The following is an 18,920-nucleotide window of genomic DNA, read 5'->3' as shown; positions in this document are numbered from 1 at the left end:
CTATGCTACGTGGATATCTGCTGCTTCTTCAAAGAACTCACGACACTAAGTCATAGCACACCTTTATTGGGGTCTGCTATTTTGTCTGCACAACTGCATTGTTTCACTTACTGCAATATCCTGACTTCCCTTTCCTAAACAGTTTGACTCCCATTCAAAAGCAGCAAGGGGATTGTAAGATGTATGGCATTAACTAGTTACCTTCTGTTGGAAGACATCTGTGATACATGTTGCCCAAACTGTAAGTATTGTCAGGCTCCCCAAAAAGTCTGTTTTCCCTGCATGCAAGGAATCCGCAACAAAAATTTACTGCTAACTTGGGCTTGCAGTTGCTAGAAACACTTACTTGTTACTTGAGCAGAAATGTTTTCTTGTTTGAACAATGAATAAACATGTCAAGTTCATCAACAAGAGTTTTTCTGGTAGAATTTAATAAAAGAGTATAAGAAAAAATTATTCTCTAGATATACAATAGCAAGATTTTAAAATGTTTTACATATATAATGTTGGAAGAAGGGTGAAAGATAAAGTTTTGCTAAACAATGTTGCCAGCTAGTAACAGAAAATCTCATCGAAGGGTTTCACAGTACTATTATAGTGTCTGTAGACATTTCAGTTAATTATCAAGCAAGTTCAGTTACACAGACAAGAAACCCTAAAATTGAAGCAAGTTGTTTTTAGTTTTAATCTCTGTTACATAAGATGATATTTGCCTTCAGGAATTCACACAAAAGGGCAATGTACTTTTAACATACGGGAGTAAGGAACATACAGTAGTATAGTTTCGTAGTCAAAACCAAAGGAAACAACAACCAACCATGGTTATTTGACCTTTTCACCAAACCAGAATAATTGGACTATACCAATTTGGTTGAAATAGTGGAATGTCATATAGACTTGTATTACCACAGGTGGAGATTAAATTAGTTTTATGAAATAACTTTGGTCACCTTGGTAGAGAATACAAAGGTTTGAGAAAAAAACATGTAACTCCCTCCCACCCAAAGTACAAACAAAGAGATTCCTTTCACAGTGCAACCTCTCTGTGTCAGTTACAGATCGCATATTGTATAGGAATGCTTGAAACATGGACTTCAAATATCACAATGAACACAGACGCTAGAATCCTGGGAGTGAGTTACAATTTTCAAGTCTGTCCCTCAAGACAGTGAAATCTAGAATGTGAGCCCCAGTTAGAAACTAGAAAAAAGCCCACCTCTTCTTTCTTACCATTTTCAAGTGAAGGATGAAGAGTTGTTTTGCAATCAGATCCTGAAACAGATCTTTTGAACTACCTTCTGGGTTCCCCCCGCCCTTGGAATTAGCTCTTAAATGGAAGCAAGAACAAGGAAAAGAAGGAAGTGGCAATACATGTTGACAGAGGACTAAGATATAGGAGAGAAAATAGGAGAGAACAGCAGTGAACAAATGTTCATCAGCTCTCTCTATGAATTTTTATTTACTAAAACGTTCCTTGAAGGGTTTCAGCATTAAGTTAACACTGTTATTTGTAATCAGTAATTGACTCTGCACTAGAAAAGTAATGAGACCTCTTTGAGATTATTGCACAAAAACCTGGCAGCAAACCGTTAATAAGCCCTTGAAATGCACATATAGATCAGTTTCTGAAACTGAGTTACAGAATGTCTCTAAAGTATAAAATAAATATATTGTTAAAGAATAGAAACTACAATTACTTTTATTTAAATCAAGTCCAGCAAGAAAATATTTTAATATGGCAAATACCCTAGCACTGGCTGCATGCATCCTTAATCTAGCTATTTCATCATAAGTGTGTGATCGTATTTCCACCCCTCTCCCCAAAATGTATAACCTTGACAAGAAATGCAAAATAGATAAAATATAACATGAAACATTTTCTTTTAATATATATTCCATTTTGGTATTTAATGCTTAATCTATAAATAGACACTCTCAGACACAAGAATGCTTTGTAAGTGTGTTATTGTGCTGTTTTAAGATTAAAATATTTTACATGGATAAGTCCAAAGCCATTCATTCTTTAGTCATACTTCCAGTGAAAAAAATTTTCTTCTATTTCATTAAGTATCAAAACTGGAATTTGCATTTTATCACTAAGTGACTATATGCTGATGACTACTTTAAGATATCTCTAGTTCACAAAAAGTATTGCTTATCTGAGTGCTAGGTAAATACTATATACAGGTACTGAAAGAGTAGATGAGAAACATCATGTAGTGCTATTGTTAAGAAAAGTTTTTAAGTAGTACAAAAATTTCCAATAATTTATGTCCTGATTTTTTTTGTCTGTGCTACCAGGAAAAAATTAAAGGAGATTTAAAAAAAAATAATCAAAAAACTTATCCCAACTACTCTCAGCTGAAGGAACAAAACCATCTATTTTTTAACCAGAAACAGTATTGCATATAATTAGAGATTTTCTACTAATTACAAATTTAATTTAACGAAGTAATATGGAGGCAGCATGTGGTAGATTTATATTCATACAATCTGTTAAAGTAATACACAATTGAAAATTAATGATCTAAAATTCTTAGATTGCTTTAAATCTGTAATTTCAACATAGTGCTACATATTGTTCAGTCTTGAAGGCTAAAATCAAGAATTTTTGATTCTCATTCTAACATAAGCAAAGCTCATCTGCACCTTCTCTTAAACCTTTTTTAGCAGCATAGTCAGCTTTATAAAGAGAAAAAGGCAAAATTTTACCATAATTTACATACTCTAATAATCTTTCCAAGGCATCAAAGGACCCAGCTTGAAATTCCTATAACAATTGACAAAAATATATTAACATATACTTGCATTTACATTTTCAAAAATTTGTAGTTAGTATTAAGTTGGCCTATGAAGCAGTAGTAAAGTGCAAAATATTTGGTATAATATCTAGTGATTAGCTTTTGCTTCTGTGGAATACAAATGAGTAAGCCTGGCTCTTCCGTTGACAGATACGGTGTTTGATGGAGGACCAACCTGGAGAGGCGGGGGGAGGGGGGGGGGGGGCGGGGAGGGGGGGTGTAAAAAAGGGAGAGAAAAAAAAAAGAGAAAAGAAATATTAACCTTACTTTTCAGATTCTGCTCTCTGTAGTATGTTACACAGTATTACTTCAATGAAACAGAAATACTGTTACTTCAGATAGCGTTTTACTTATTGCAATGGAAGACCTCCTATATGATTTCTGAACAAAGCACATATGCTACAGAAGTGGAAATATAAGAAATTACTTAAAAACATATTTTATCCTGTCTAAAAATTCCATGTGTAACTATTCAAAACATGCATAATTTTTAGTCCTTCTCCAGACCTGATTCCAACGAAATACTTGAAAAAACATCACTAAACCAAACACTTTTTATTAAATATTGAATAGAGCTGATTTCTTACAAGATCTTCTAACACTCCTTTATACCATGATAATGTTTCTTTTATCAGGAGCAAACTATAACTTTTAGGATAGATAGCAAAGACCTGATTTTCAGCGTAGCTGCATAAACCAACAACTCCAGTTGGAGTTAATGGGAGCTGTGGATGCTCTGAAGAGAAAAATAGTTAAAGAGAAACCTCACTTGACCCATTTTAGGTTAGTAGTTACCGAGGGCCCTTTTGAACAGAAAAGGCCAGCAACACAAAAGGCCACAGATCTGAGCATTGCATACTCAAAACGCATTAAGTAAAATGGCAAAAAATAAAGAATTTGGTTAGTTGTGCCAGCATTTTATTTTTTTAATGATTCTCTCACATAGCTGAAAGAAGGGAGAGTATGGTAAAAGGTAAAAAGAGAAGCAAGCACCTGACAGACCTCTTTCACAATTCAAATGGATCAGGTTATTACTCAGTTTACTAAGCGCAGCATGGAAGCTATGAGGTGAATGCATTTAAAAAGTCCTTTCAACACTGGAAATCACTTTTGTGTGCCAATAAGTTATTGATACAAAATGCTTAATTTCTCTGTCCTATTACTGCCAGTTCTCAGTGTTAAACATAAAATGAGATCCATGTTTTTAATAAATTTACCATAGGCCAAAACCCCTCTCTTTTCTGCTGTCAGACATACCTGTACCACAGCATATGTGCTCTGGGTAAGAGTGAAGAGAACAGCATGTACAATTTTATGTTTGGCAAAATTTCAGTGGGTTCTTCATTGCCTTTTTTGTGTGTGTGTTTCAGGGGTTTTTTTTTGAAGCCCGTTTCTGTGTTGCAGAATGCTTTTCTTTATGCTTACAGCATCTTCATTACTGTAATTTCTTCTTAAAAAGTATAGCATTCTCCTCATCCCCAGTCTTAACATATACTATACTGAGAAAGAGCATCTCCTGCCCACAAGAGAGAAAGGGAGGGGAAAGGACTTCAACCATCATCTCTCTCTTCTTCCCCATGCCGTTCTTGTACCTAGATTGATATATGGGTCAAATCTACCCCTAAGAACATTTCTATTGGAAAAGAATGAAAAACAACATAACGAAGTTTTTCTTTGTGTTCTTTCTAGTAGAAATAGACTTCCTGAATTTTGAAAAGCATATTATGAACTTTATTTTTTAAAACAACTACAAGCTACTGTGCCAACAGCCATGCCTATGCATATTTCCCATAAAAATCAAAACCCAAAGGTCACACACTATGCAAAATAAATAAAGTTCAGTATTATTCAGAATGTAATTATGCATTGGAGAAAAAAACCCAACACCTTAATAAAAATAGATGCAAAAAAAATCCAAACAGTATTTCTGGTAGAACAAATAGATTTGACCTCTAAGTGACTCTGAACAATACAGCATTTTCTTAATCTTATCCTGGTTTTGAAGTGGCTGTGGTTAGTGACGTGTAGTTAGAAGTAATAATACAGTGTATTATCTGCCACTCTTACTGACTAGAGGTCAAAACCTACTTGAGCGTGCTTGTAAACCTTCCGGGAAACTGAATCTTCCTATTCAGTGTAGAAATGATGGGAGGTCTACAAGCCTCAGAGAGGCTGTTGCAGTGCTACATTGAAACAAAACCTTAGGTATGAAATGGATTGTTCTAATATTTGACCATCCACTGAGAAATTTTGACCCTAGGGAATCAAAGACTTCCATAAAACCAAAAAAACCCCTCACATCCACCCACCACACATCATTTGTTTCTTTCAAGTGGGAAAGGGAAGGAAAACAAAAACTACTGAATTTCTTTAACTTTCTGCAATGAGAAATTATTCCTCAATAGAGAATGCAAAATACTAATGCTGGGTCAAGAAAGCTTTGTGCGAGATTATCGTTAAATTGTCTGGTTACAAACCAATAAGGATTTTTTAAGTGTGCAATGTTTTACCCAATGAGAGAAGTATAGGTGAATTTTAGGAGAAAGAAAAGAAAAATTAAGCCACAGTTTTAACCTGAGGGGGGTAGGGGAAGATGGTCCTACCAGGACTGTTGACAAAACACTGAGAAATATCTTACTAATGATACCAAACAGCAGCAGGAGGCTTGAAGTAGATTTAAGAATTAAGGACCTGAGAGAGTCTAATAAGTAGAAAAATACCATCTTCAGAACTTCTGTGTGTTATCTGCCTGCAAAAGATTGCAGCTACTTCAGGTCAAGGTGAAGCTGCTTAGCATGTATCTAAAACCATACCACTTCAAACCATATAATACAAGCAAATAACTGAATATGTTACTGATTTTATGAAAGAGATACTTAATTGATAACTTAAGAGATTTATAATTCATTTTAGGAAGATTTCCAATCGGATTTGTACTGTTTGAAAATATGGACATATGAAGCTTTGCGCGTGCATTCACCAGTTTATTCTGCAAAGCTGAACTCTCTTCCCCACCTCCCTTCCCATTGTTAAGAGATGTCCTGGCAGCACTTTGTGCCAAAGCTAGCTACTTCTAGTGCCAGGCATTAATATGGTAATTTTGAAGGAAGTACCATGAGTTCATTGTTATGGATGCAATGATGAAAACTCACCCTTTTCAATTTGGCAGCAGCTTCTCCAGAGCGGATTGCAGCCAGCAAGCTCTGGTGGATCTGTTCTGGGTCAGAGCACTGGAACGTCATCGCGGTTTGTCTCTTAGTGACAAGGGGCGGGTGGTCAGTGGAAGCACCTGACTGCACCTGACTCTTCTGCTCAGTATTCACATTGCTGCCTTTCTATAAAGGAAGGAAGTGGGAGGAAAAGCAAAACAAAAACCTTTAATCTGAGTTAGTCATATATGGAAAACTAAGTCAACCTGGCACAAGATTGCATATCAAACTGCCACCGTTCCAGTGTTTACTTCATTTAAGATTTCAGAGATCAGCGACATTTCCACTATAGCACAGTTTCTTCCTCAGATAATGATGCCAGCAAAATTTTATACCCCCATTCAAGTTGTGTTTGTGCCATGATCACTTGAAGCCAAACTGATTACACTACTCAATTAAATTTAAGAAATCAACATACAGAACCATGAACAACAAATCATAACGGCTCTGAACATAAAAATAGGTATACATAGTATAAATTATTCTATTTGATTTACTGTTCTTCGAAGTAGGGGATGCTAATTAGGCAAGAAATAATAATTTCAAATAATCTGAATGAGGTTTTTACTTTAACGTTCCCTGTATTCCTGTATTTCATTATGATGCTGTGCTACTGCTAGACACCACAAGGTGTTGACACTGTATGAATAGAGCACTTCCTGGTCAGGGAGCAGTTCAGAGACTAGCATCTAGATAGTTACCTTATTCATTAGACTATTTTGTGACCCCCCTGTTATGGTCTGTAAGGAAGGATTTTTCACTTGAGGCACGGAGGTAGGTGAGAAGGATTCAGCTGCCGAAGCAGCAGAGGAGACTTCAACAGAAAATTCCTCTTTCGGTGCCTGGCTAGTGATTGTACGCATCTTATTGAATGATTGTGACCTTTTGACTGCGGATGAGACAGCAAGAGCAAAAGGGGATGGTCTCGAACTGGAGTACGGCTTTGGAACTGCAAAAGTTCTTAGAGTTCTTAGGTTCAATGGTGCTGGTGGACAGGAGGGAAAACTTGGAGGTTTATTGCTTTTAACAGCGGAAGTGGAAGATTCAATTTTTTTTCCATCATCAACTTTTTCTTCATCGGCTGGAGGAGGAGAAGAACTTGTTTTATGTAAAGACAAAGAAGTTGGATCAGGTGATGAGATTTTTTTTCCCATCTCTGCATTCTTAGCTTCATTTTGAATGGAATTAGGAGCACAAACTGTACTTCTGGCAATTGCAGATGTCACATAATGACCTGAAGCTCTTCGTTGCATCTGCAGATAAAAAGAACTAGGCTTTGTTGTAGGACTTAACGCACTTGACTTTTCCTGAGTCTCAGAAGAAGGATTTGTATTATCCAAGCTTAGCATCAGTGGGACATGCTGTTTGGAAGACTGTGTTTGCGTCCAATTGCTCTCAGTAATAATCTCAGCTCCAGACGTCACAACATGTTCAGAAATGCTGTTCAGTCTGTGCAGCACATCATTTGCTGCTGCAGGTTCATTTTGTGAACCAGCCTGTGAATGACCCACACTTTTTGGAAGATGAGGAATTTCAGCTTTCACTATGAATTCTTTGGGGTCTTCATGCTTCAGAGAGTTTTCCAAAGTAGATACCTCTTGATCCTTATAATCCGATGGAATTTCTGATTCCCAGCTCTTCATTATTTCTAAGGATTTTGGAGGCACTATTTTATAAGTAGTCATTCCAATTTTTGGTATGTAATCCCTTGTAATTTCATTAGCGGGCTTGGGTTTAGGTTTGGTGTCCTGTCTATACAGAGCATGACATTTTACAGGAGAACCATCAGGAGTTTTTGCAGTTGTTTCTGGTGAAGCAAGATTACTGCCATTTATACAAACGTGACTCTGATCTTTCATGGGAATTACTTTTTCATGGGTAACTTCTTGTCTCTCAAGATTTTGTTCCGTAGAATTATCTTCATCCTCTCGTATTCCATCCATCACTTGAAGAAGGGGATTGTTTATATCTGTGTTGTGCTGAGGGACCAGTCCTCTAAATGTGGATGATTCACAACCCTGAGGTACAATAATTTCTTTCTGTGTAGTCCTTTCCAAACTGCTATCCAATGGACCCGTCTGGATTGCAACATCCTGAGTTTTTACTGTGTCCAAGCTGGTTTGATTTGTTTTCTGATCTTGCTTTTCTAGAATCAGTTGAGGATAATTCCTATGACTTACAGAGATGTCATTTTCACATGCCTGGCAGTTTGATAGTCTGTCAGCTTCAAGCTTGTTATTTTCTCTAAAATCTTCTGGTTTAATTTCAGCTGTCTGAAGTTCTTTCCCTTCTTCTGTTGTTGGAAGGAGTTTTGTATCACTGTGATCTTTAAGTTAAAGAGATATTCCAGAATTAATGCAAATGCCAAGAAGATTCAACCTTCCCCCTTACATCATGAAGGCCCGTATCCGAGTATTTAACTACAAGGACTGGCTCCTCACTGATACTGAAATTTTCCTTAACACTTACTTTTAAAGGCTATTTAAAGATATACTTATCTTTGACTAATATTGCTAAATAATAGTATTCTAACTCAGGTATTCTTCCTTAATTAACAGACTACTGGTGCCATGCATCAACGTAATAGAAAAATCTATTCTAGGATCATTTGACAAGTGCTAATGAATTTCAGTTGATTATATAGGCATCAGTGACTCAAGAGCTCAAGGACTATTCAATATTAAGTTAGATGCAATTTTTATTTAGTTCCACACTTTTGTGGCTTCTGTGCTTTAGTTTTAACATTAGAGATGTTATTTGTCAACTACAGCTTATGTATCTGTACAAGGGAACAATTGGAAAACATATTGACAAAAGCAATTTTCCAACTGTATTTTTCCAACTGTTTATCAGGTCTGATAATTCAGTTTTCTATCCCCACACTAAACACGTAGTCATCTCCAAAACACAGGAATATTTGGGTCAAATTGTTTTAAACACAATATTGGGAAAAACTAAATCCTTTAGGGATAATCATTTGGGGTGGTATTTTGCAAAAACCCAACATTTTAAGGATCTTATAAAATAGCAGTTAAAACTTGTATCACATATAAACAGGACTCATGCAGTATGTTGTTATGATTATAAACAGAGGTGTGCTGAATATAAAAGACTATGGAAGGCCTAATATATAAATCTGAAAATCAGTGTCACGAAAGGGTAAAATAAATCAGTCAGGTCACTAAATCCACAGAAAAATTTATGATCCATTAGATGCACAGGATGTCGTAATTTCTTTTCATATCAGCGTGTCACTTTGTTCTATTTGTGTTTAAAAAAATTTGCATTTTCATGCAGAAAACTCATGCTAATTTCATAAGCAAAGAACAACTGATGGCCTCTCCTTCCCCGCTGTGGTGCACTGCCCATGTCACACCATGTGGCAGGATAACGTCTGTGTCCAGACTTCCCTCTCCTCAGCACTGCTCCACCCATACTGCCCTACAACAGCAGGATGCAACTTTGACTACTGCTATAATAAAAAAAAAATAATTAAAAATAAAACACCAAAACCCCAAAACTGCAGTCAATTCTTGTCACCTCACCTCAAAGAGGATACACCAGAGCTAGAGAAAGTATAAAGAAAATAATCTGATGATAGCAATTCAAGAGTTGACTGTATTGTCACTTTTTTTTTCAAAGGAATAGAAAAGTTCTCTTCAACCTTGCTTTGAAGTATTAAAAATGAGTGGGAACTACTCACCATCAGTTTTATTTTGATCCAAAATTCTAAGCTTCCTGTCTTTTTCAAATGCAGCTTGCTCACTGCTTATCTTAGTCTGTAGTCCTCTGTAAAGCACAACAGTACCTTAAATATGCTGGTATCATTCATTTCATAAACACAAGAAACGATGCAAGAGAACTGGCAATATTCTCCAAACACAGATGGACAAAATAGAATCATTCTGCCAAACATTGGAGTACTCAGCAGAATAAATTGTGGGGTTTTGGTTGTTTTGGGGTTTTTTTTGTGTGGGTTTTTTTGTTGGTTTTTTTTTTTTTTTAAACAAGAGGAAATGCTGCTATGATATTTTACCAAAATGACATGCAGCTTTACTCTCTTCTGTGTAAGCAGATGATCAGTTTTCCTTTCTCCTCTCCCCCTCCTTTTGTTTACTCGTGCAGTTTGAACAAGCCCCTTTCCAGTAACAACTCAGTTTCAGTAAAACCACAATGGTTTATTATTCATATAAGAGTGTTCTTAGTGTGAAGTGTTCTGACACCCCCAACATTTAAAATATGTCCTTGATTTTGTCCCTGACACGATATACAGGAAGCTGCACGAGACACTGACTGTATATGAACATATGAACTGTGCAATATAGACTTTTCAAGACAGTAATGAAAAACTTTCTGTCCCTTTCAAGAAATACCTTGAGAACAACAGAGAAACGTGCATGCAACATACTACCTGCATACTAAACGTTTTGCAAATGCATAAAATTTCTGTCCTCAGATCACGGGGGACAAGAGAATCACACAAATGCTGAATAAACCCCTGACCTTTTTGGGGGGAAATATTAAGTCCTTGGCCTAAATACTTAAAATTTCTCTTCAAAAAAAGTTATTAGAACTTCAAATTTACATCTCTAGGACATTTTTATTTTCTGTAGTTACAAACACTGGCATTATGAAGATTCCAATTCATTTGCCACATCAAATGTATTAGTTGTCAGGAACCAGTGCCTTGAGCTGAAACATCTGCTTTGAATCATTTAAAATGAGAACTTCCTCAATAACCATCCATCCTCATGTTGCTTGTATGGTCCAAAATATACTGTAAGTGTCCAATAAACCACTAAACAGAAGCATACGCTCTCAAAATCATTGTTGGAAGAAAGTTGAAGCTTAGTCCTGCACTCTGTACTCTTGCTTATCTCCTTCCCATGAGCGCAGCTGAGGGACTGAACTACAAGTATTCACAACAGGCTGAACTGTTTAAAAAACAAAAAACAGAACAAACAAAAAGAACACCACTCCCCAACCCCCCAAACCAAACCCAAAGCCACAAAACACCACAGAGTATTGTTATAGAAATCAGTGGTTTTGACTGGAATATTACACGCATCCCTGGTTTGATTAAAAAGCACTTCTTCAAAGGAACTAGATCTTACATAATAGATCTGAATTATCAAAAGGTTTCCAGAAATATGTCAGAGAAACCCTAGTCCTCATTCTGGAATCCCTGTGGTATTTCAGGAAAGAAAGGATTGTCAAACTCTAAAGTTAGAACACACAGTTAGATGATACTCACCAGGATTATAGGCCATGAAAGGCTATTACAAGTTAGTGGGGGAAAAAAGAAACATCCCCTGGACAATTGGGCAAACTGGCCCAGTAACACAGGTCTGATAATTTGCAAGTTCAAGACAACTTAAAAATAACATTTGGCCGATCCTCCTCCTTGTAAATCCCCAGAGAGCAGACACTCCCAAGCAAGTGGCACATTTTTTGTCAGGACAGAGCACCAAAGATTTTTGCAAAGCCCCATTTGGCCTTGGACTGACAAAAAAGACCCTTGAAATACAAGTCAAAGCTCTCCATACTACCTTGAAAGTTCTTGGCTACAGGGGCAGTCACACATTTTGGCTTCAGTACAATAATTGAAATAGTTCTTTCAATTTAATTTGGGAACAGTAGCCAGTTTAGTTGCCCCAGGGAACAGAGAAAGAGTGAATTACATTAACACAATGGGACTTCTCTGGACAATCAACATTTATTTCAAGCAGGCACTAACTCATGTTGGAAACCTGCTGAGTCAGGTAGTTTAACAAACATGCTGAAGGGCAAAGGTACAGCATCACCAGAAGGGAAAAAGAGTGGTTAAGGAAACTAATGTGTTTATTCTTTAAAAAGGCAGAATTAACTTGTTTTCCTGAGAGCAGATGGATTGAGACAGGTCAAGACAACTGGCTAACATATAAGAAAAAGACAAAAGAAAAATTTCAACCAAAACAAATATGCAAGCAATAGATAATTATGTCCAGAAGAACAGAAATGAAATGGACAATCTACCTGTTTGTCCCCAACTGTAAGAATTAATTTGTAAATTTTCATTTAACTAATTAATCTAAATCTTTTCATGGCACGCTGCTCTAGTAAATATGCTGGGTATTTTAGAGCCAGGTTCAGCTTTTTGGGGTCCAGCTGTTTGAGTAGTAAGGAACGAGAGGCTTAAACAGAATAGCCTGCAGAACACTTCTTTGTCATTTTTGTTGAAAAGCTTCATGAATTACTGTGCACAGAAGAGTGCTACAATGAAAGCTAAGCATATTAAGCTCATTCCTCTCTCACAATTCTCTATTCTGTGCTCCACAATGAAACAGCACTCTACATTTTATTTGCCTCCCCCATTCCCTCCCCAGTGCTCCTTTCTTTGTCACAAAACGTACTTACTTGCCATCTGTGCTCATATTTTCTTGTTTTTCTTCCTTGAAGCTTTGTGAGTTGTCTACAGAAACACTGCCAGGAACTGGAGCTGATGAAGCAGGATCATTTTTTTCAGTTTCCAGTGGCACCTCAGCAGAGCTGAAGGCTGCAGTAACCTCTCCTATCCTGAGCAAGGTATTTGTACTTTCACTGTCCTCTCTCTGTTGCACACTCATCTCTTCCTTTTCATCAATTTCTTCCAGGTTGTATTCTGAGCTCTTTACACCTACACTCACAGGAAGAAAAAACAAAACAAAACAACAAAACAACCCACAGCTCTCAATGCAGGGTGTAGATACAAAGGGACTGGTGAAGTCAGCCTAAATAGTTTGAAGAAGGAAAAATGAGACTTCTTTCCATAATTCAGGTTAAAGAAAAAAAAAGACAACTCATTCAGAGTTTTAACTTCACAATATTTACTGGTTCTTTCCAACTCTCTCTTTTTACACACAAGAATATGCTCATCACTATGCTACCGTCCACCTGTTTCTGCACCTGTAACTACTGTGTAACATTTTCCTTATTTAACCTAAGTACTGGATTAGGATAGATCAAAATATATTTAACAATAACATAATCCCAAATTTCATGGAGGCACACAGTTTATTTTACCCAGATTTCTTAGTACTTCCATTAGCTCCCCAATGAGGTTTCAAATACATGGGGTTTTTATATCAGAGTAGGTATGCTAGAGAACTAAAGAGCAAACTAAATCTCAGTTTTGCCTGTGGTTTGAACAAGTTTGATCATCACTATCAAAAATTTCCCATAATTATCCTAAATGTATTAAATCATAGAAGTATATTGTGCAGTGCACTGTATACAGCAAAACCACACAAAAATAGAGTACATATAAAAGCATTAATCCATAAAAACAATTAAGTTTTCAGCTACAGCATTGTTAAATTAAAAAGGTTTAGTTACTGGATTAGGACACATGTACATCAGTGTAACTAAAGTTAAACTAATACATCTAGCTATTTTGATTTCCAGAGGGATTAACCATCTCTAGCTTTACTTCCCTGCCAGCAATGTTCCTACAAGATCATGATTCATATTTTTCAGATATTAGTAAGTAGACCATACAATTAACCTCTTGGCTTTGCAACTTGCATTCTATAACACAAAGATAGTAACTCCATCTATATAGTGCAATATGGTGCCATGGAAGACTACCGGCAACAACCGAGTCATCCAAGGCGTGCACTCTACCTGACCTGACCAGGGAATTCTTGTCAGCTTCGCATGCACCAATACCTTTCAGGTACAGGCCTTGCACCTGGGCAGTTAGGTTTCAGACTTTTCTAAGTTGTGTCGGTAAATTTCCGAGTGTAAACCAAGGCTAACAATGAAAACAAAATACTGGCTTAAAGCAAGCAATACTGGAAAGCAGCAGATCCCGGAGTATGAAAAATCTTAAGATTGACTTTTTTTGTACAGACTGGTATCCTACAATGCTTCCAGTACTTCTAGAGAAGTACATTGTTATAGAAACATAATAGAAGACTGTATATATTGGAGAAGATCTCAGTACAGAACAGAAACTTTGATTTTTCCAATAGGGTCATTAGTTAAGAGTTCAGTAATACCAAAGTTACTCATTCACAGTTACAGAGCAACTACAAAAGCCAAACATTTTACTATTTAACTCTAGTTTTTGTATTGCACTCTTGTAATAATGCTTTGTAGTTACACATTAAGCAATGCGATCAACATGTGTCATAGCACCAAATGTAGAGGTGATTTAGATCCCCAGGGAAAGAGGGGCAAGACTGCAAAGTGGTGCAGGTGAGCTCCTTCCATGGGATTTAAAGCACAGGTACATACAAATATGCCACACTGGTATTAAAGGGACTCTGTAAGAATTTACCATTAGTAAGGGCCTTCTCTTCCTTCCCCCCCCCCCCAAATCCTTTCATCTTCATCTAGGGAAAAGTCATGCCAGCAGCCTCATACTTTGGGAGATTATTTTAGTGATAGCAGTACAATGTTATGCGTGCAAAGATAAATATATATGTCAGAAGGCACAAACAAAGCATAACAGAATGTGGGCAAACATCAAACCTGCTGAGACTATTCCACAGCCCATAAGCAGCCCTCAAGAACACTGTCTCCTTCACCAATGAGAACTATTATGCCATGGGCCTGAGCCATCACCAGCCACAAAAACAAACACTAAGGCCTTTCGTCTAAATACTCTGTGGAAACCTGAATTATACAACAAAGCACAGCCAGGACTTCTGACAAGACAAATGGAAGCATTCTGGAGTTGCTATGGCTTTGTGCCCAGGCACTGCTGTCATCTCTATCACTTTTCCTCTGGAGAGAAGTATAACAAAAGCTGAGTTGTATCTATACTGATGGGATGGAAACTTAGCTTGGGTTGGTAGGAGGCATTCCTGACATTCCTGCTACATGAAAAATCTGTCCTTTGCTGTGCTAGGAACACTTCCAAGCTTTGGAGTGGACTAACCTGACCTATGAATGTATAATACCAAACAAAAACAACCCTCACACTTTTTCCAAAGTGCTCTACTTCATTTGTCAGCATATCAGCCTTGCTTGGTGTTAATTTCCACTAGTGGTTTTTCATCTGTTACTGGATCTCATTCCAGACCTGGGCCACCGCTGCTGCAGCAGAATGAAGTCTGAATGCATTTGATACATAAACAACATTTAACAGCCATCCTTCACTTACATCATGCAGTTAACACCCCAGAGGAACAGTTCAGGTTTTACGACTTGTTTCCACACCCTCACTTTAGAGTTTTTATATGCAGCACTTTGCTAGGAAGTACTTACAGCAATGCCGGCTACGTACTGTTGCCTTATTGCTTATATATGTTGGTCCATATATAATATAAATTGCATTTTCATCTGTGTATAATTTAGTTCCATATAATGTATGAACATTAGTCATTGAGTTTTAATTAGCCCTAAAAGAACATTATTTAAAGCCTACAGGATGACATTGTGAAGACATACCTCATAAGATGACTGACATACCAACTGCAAGTCCCCTTTGAGTCAGTAAGAATACCCTTTGCACAACAGAGAATAGGCTGACGCTTCTCTGTGAGCCATTATGCTTGTAAGCACCAAAGCCAGAAAGCCTGACCCCATCATGCAAATCTGCCAGTGTTTTTCCTCTTGACTCTATAGGCCTTAACAAGGGTCTTAACACATACGGTAACCAAGAAGATTATATCAAGGGATTTGCTTCATGGGAAATTATTAAAAAATCTGTAATTTTAAAATTTTTTTTTTAAACACCATTTCATCCTCTTCCCTAGAAAAAAACCTGAGCATTAATTGAACTTCAGGAAGGGGAACAAAAATCGTAATGAGAAAAAAAATTGTTGTTTATAATCCCAAATGTTCAAATTAATTCTCTGTCAATGTTTATTCTAGTAGATGTATGCCTTCAAACTACTTTTGTCAAGGTACAGGCTATATCTACACCAGGGGAAAACTCATTTCACAACAGAAATGTTGCCTATTCCAAATTACATAGCATAGTTCCACTTAATGTATACACATCCATTAGCTATGCACTACTTAGACACCAAATTGAACATTTTTAATGGTTCATTATAGGGCAGAAGGTAATGCTATATTTGCAGCTTAACTTTTTTTGCTTATTTGCTAAAGTAGCAATGCATAACAGAACTACTTTGGGAATGCCAGTCATAGCTGAGCAAAAACTCACAATGCTTCCAGAAGCCTGACAATCAAAGCAGTATTAATCCAAATGGAAGGAACAATCAAGTTTATTGAAAGTTAAAATTATATCCAACTTAGCAATTAAAGAGATATTAAACTATTTTATCTATTTAAACTAATACCCAAATATGCATAATTTTCAAACTAGGAATAGGACAAGTGTACTGCAGTTGATTTTGCTACAGGTGAATATTGGTTCTCACAGCATGATGGCTTTTCCTCAAAGGAGCCTTTATACATAGGCCTCAGGACAGTTTCAGAGATGCCACCAGAGAGCAGCAGTATCCCATGAAAAAGAGAAGAAAAAAACCCCAAAAGGCAGGGAAGCTGTGCTGTGTGACTCGTCTCTACATTTAAAAACAAAAAAAACCCCAACAAAAAAACCCCAAACCAACAAACCCAACAAACCACATTACATGAAGTCTTCAGCAAAGGACACTGCATGAAGACATCGGCAGAACTAGAGAATGAAGACTGTCACTAACTGCAGAGGTAAATCCCAGAGCTCAAACACAGATTGTTCTAAGCCCAGTGAAGATGATTACATTTCTCTACTTCTTTCCATTACAGCTTAAATTAAAATATTAAATTACAAAACTCAAATGCCTCAAGCAGAGGTTCCTAAATCTATGGAAAAGCAAACAAGCCATTTCTATGAAGTTCAGGGTTGTTTATCTACGCAGCACTTGGGACATTACAGTGATGGGAAATGCAGAAATTCTAGCACGGATCTACAATCTTAAAATAGAAACAAGAAAAACTCAAGAAAACCAAACCCCTTGATTTTCAATCATAGTATAATAACTTTGCTCATAATCTTGAACTCATCATATGTAGGTAAACATAGTTTTCAACACAGAAAATTAAGTACTAATAAAAATCATTAAGAGCCACTCACTTAGAAGTGACTACCTTCTAGCTGCTACAACTAGGAAAAGGAAAGGTTACAGCTTCATTACGTCTTCAACTTCAGATTGTACAGTATAGGTTGATACTTCCCATTTATTAAGTTACATATTATTTCCATTAAAGGTCTTTTCTGACAATTTACATAAATTGCCCCAAACACAAACCAAGCCCAAATTTACTGATTTATTTTTGCCCCTTTGCCAGAGACCTAGGATGGCAAGTGACACTTTCAACTCTTGTTGCGGTACATTTGTGTTTTACCACTCCAACCAAGTCGATTGGCATTCCAAATAAAACAGCTGGAAAACTACTTAAGAGTTGCTGTCAACTAGCACAGAAATTGAGTGCTTAGCCTCATGTAATGCCAGTGGCACTCCACATACTTCATGTTTATATATTTCATTCTTAGTGAAATACACTGAAGAGTGATTTTTCCAGACTGTACTGGCACTGATTATTCTAAAAGCTTTTACAAATTTTAGAAGACTCCTAAATGCTCTATCTTGTGTCTGATCCCTACAGTCTGACGCTTACAAACAACAGTACTTAACAGTACAAACTGCATAAATTAAAAAAGTATTAAGTTCAGCAGCTAAAGAATTGTATATTAAATAGCTTTATATACTTTTATATATCACATACATAATACTTTTATATATCACATTTTTTTCCATAGGACCAACAAATTATTTCATTTAATGTATGAACAACTATTTACTCATACAGTTTATATTTACAACCTATGTTTTCACAGGCTGTTCAGATGCAAACAAAAAGGCAGGCACAGATTTGCTTCTACCCCTAGATTATGCAGGTCAAGTGCAGCACAAGGCAGGGTTCTGAAAACAAGACTGGGCTTTCGCTTTTGAAAGGCTTGTTATGAGATACACAAAAATCACAGAAGTACTAGCTTGTCCTGGTCTACAACTTGTGGGGGAGGAGGGAAAAGAGGAATAATGTTTAGTTTATTAAATGTAAAGCACAGAGACCAATAGAAAATACATTGTGTGTGTTTCTGTAGACAGAAAAGGTAAAACATCTTTATTTTAGAAAGTCATATTTGTACTTCAAAGGAAAAGTTAATTGATCTAAAGCATTAAAATTAGTTCAATACTTATGACACATCTATAGTATAGTAATTCATTACTATGAATTATCATAGCTTGCTATGAAGGAGATTTTATCGATGCATTTGGAAAAAGAACCAACCTGTTTCGGACTGCATTTCGGTGGCTCTTTCTTCCACTTCAGTAGGGACTGACGCTGTTGACTCTCTTACTGCAAAAAGTCAAGCAAGAAGCTTTTTTATTGGCTCACAATTTCTGCACCAACAAAAGTTCTAGATAAAATGTTAAATTGTGATCCTACAGACTGGTGAGTTCTTCAAGAAATGCACATTCTCTTAAGCAACCAGTGCTCGTTGTCACATTTCCCAGATATTTTAAATCTCAACTCCTGGTATTTTTGAACCAGAGACTTGAATTTCTGATCAAACAGAAGAATTACAGAAGAACAATACATAACTTTCTCTAAAATTCTTCACAGTGCATTTCCTATTAAACCCTCTCTGATCCAGAGAAGCTCATCTTTTCTCCCCACCCCAGGCTGTCCATCTGACTAACACAAACACAATTGCTATAGTTAACCGAACTACAATTAATTTGGTATTTTCTGCTTTTTTCTGATCCGCATGCCCTAAAACCTGCCTGCTTTCTCACACTTGTGGGAAAATAATGGAAGATTGGCAAGAGGCATTGTAAACACGCTCAAGTGACTTACAGCTGTGGTATAGAAAAACACATGTATCATACTAATTGGTGTTTACCTTTGTGTGTTTGACAAGTAGAAC

The 18,920-nt window shown here is 36.7% G+C and overlaps 1 protein-coding gene across 7 annotated transcripts in view; it reads right to left on the bottom strand.

The window, feature by feature from the left end:
• Positions 1-1,864: 1,864 nt before the first annotated feature.
• COBLL1 (cordon-bleu WH2 repeat protein like 1) overlaps positions 1,865-18,920 on the bottom strand; it is a 94,276-nt gene continuing 77,220 nt past the window's right edge. For 6 of the 7 annotated variants that reach the window (XM_049805493.1, XM_049805511.1, XM_049805479.1 and 3 more), the window contains 6 exons: positions 18,277-18,349; positions 12,407-12,670; positions 9,714-9,799; positions 6,712-8,336; positions 5,954-6,136; positions 1,865-2,976 (listed from right to left, as the gene is read on the bottom strand). In XM_049805493.1, the coding sequence (XP_049661450.1) occupies positions 2,890-2,976; positions 5,954-6,136; positions 6,712-8,336; positions 9,714-9,799; positions 12,407-12,670; positions 18,277-18,349 (2,318 nt within the window). In that variant the 3' untranslated portion in view covers positions 1,865-2,889. The remainder of the gene's footprint in view (positions 2,977-5,953; positions 6,137-6,711; positions 8,337-9,713; positions 9,800-12,406; positions 12,671-18,276; positions 18,350-18,920) is intronic. The other variant, XM_049805470.1, reaches the window with a different exon arrangement.

Source organism: Accipiter gentilis, chromosome 1, assembly GCF_929443795.1.
Source record: "Accipiter gentilis chromosome 1, bAccGen1.1, whole genome shotgun sequence".
In the NCBI taxonomy this organism is placed as follows: Eukaryota; Metazoa; Chordata; class Aves; order Accipitriformes; family Accipitridae; genus Astur; species Astur gentilis.
The sequence above is the reverse complement of the archived record's forward strand: the minus strand, read 5'-3'. Positions and strand labels throughout refer to the sequence as shown.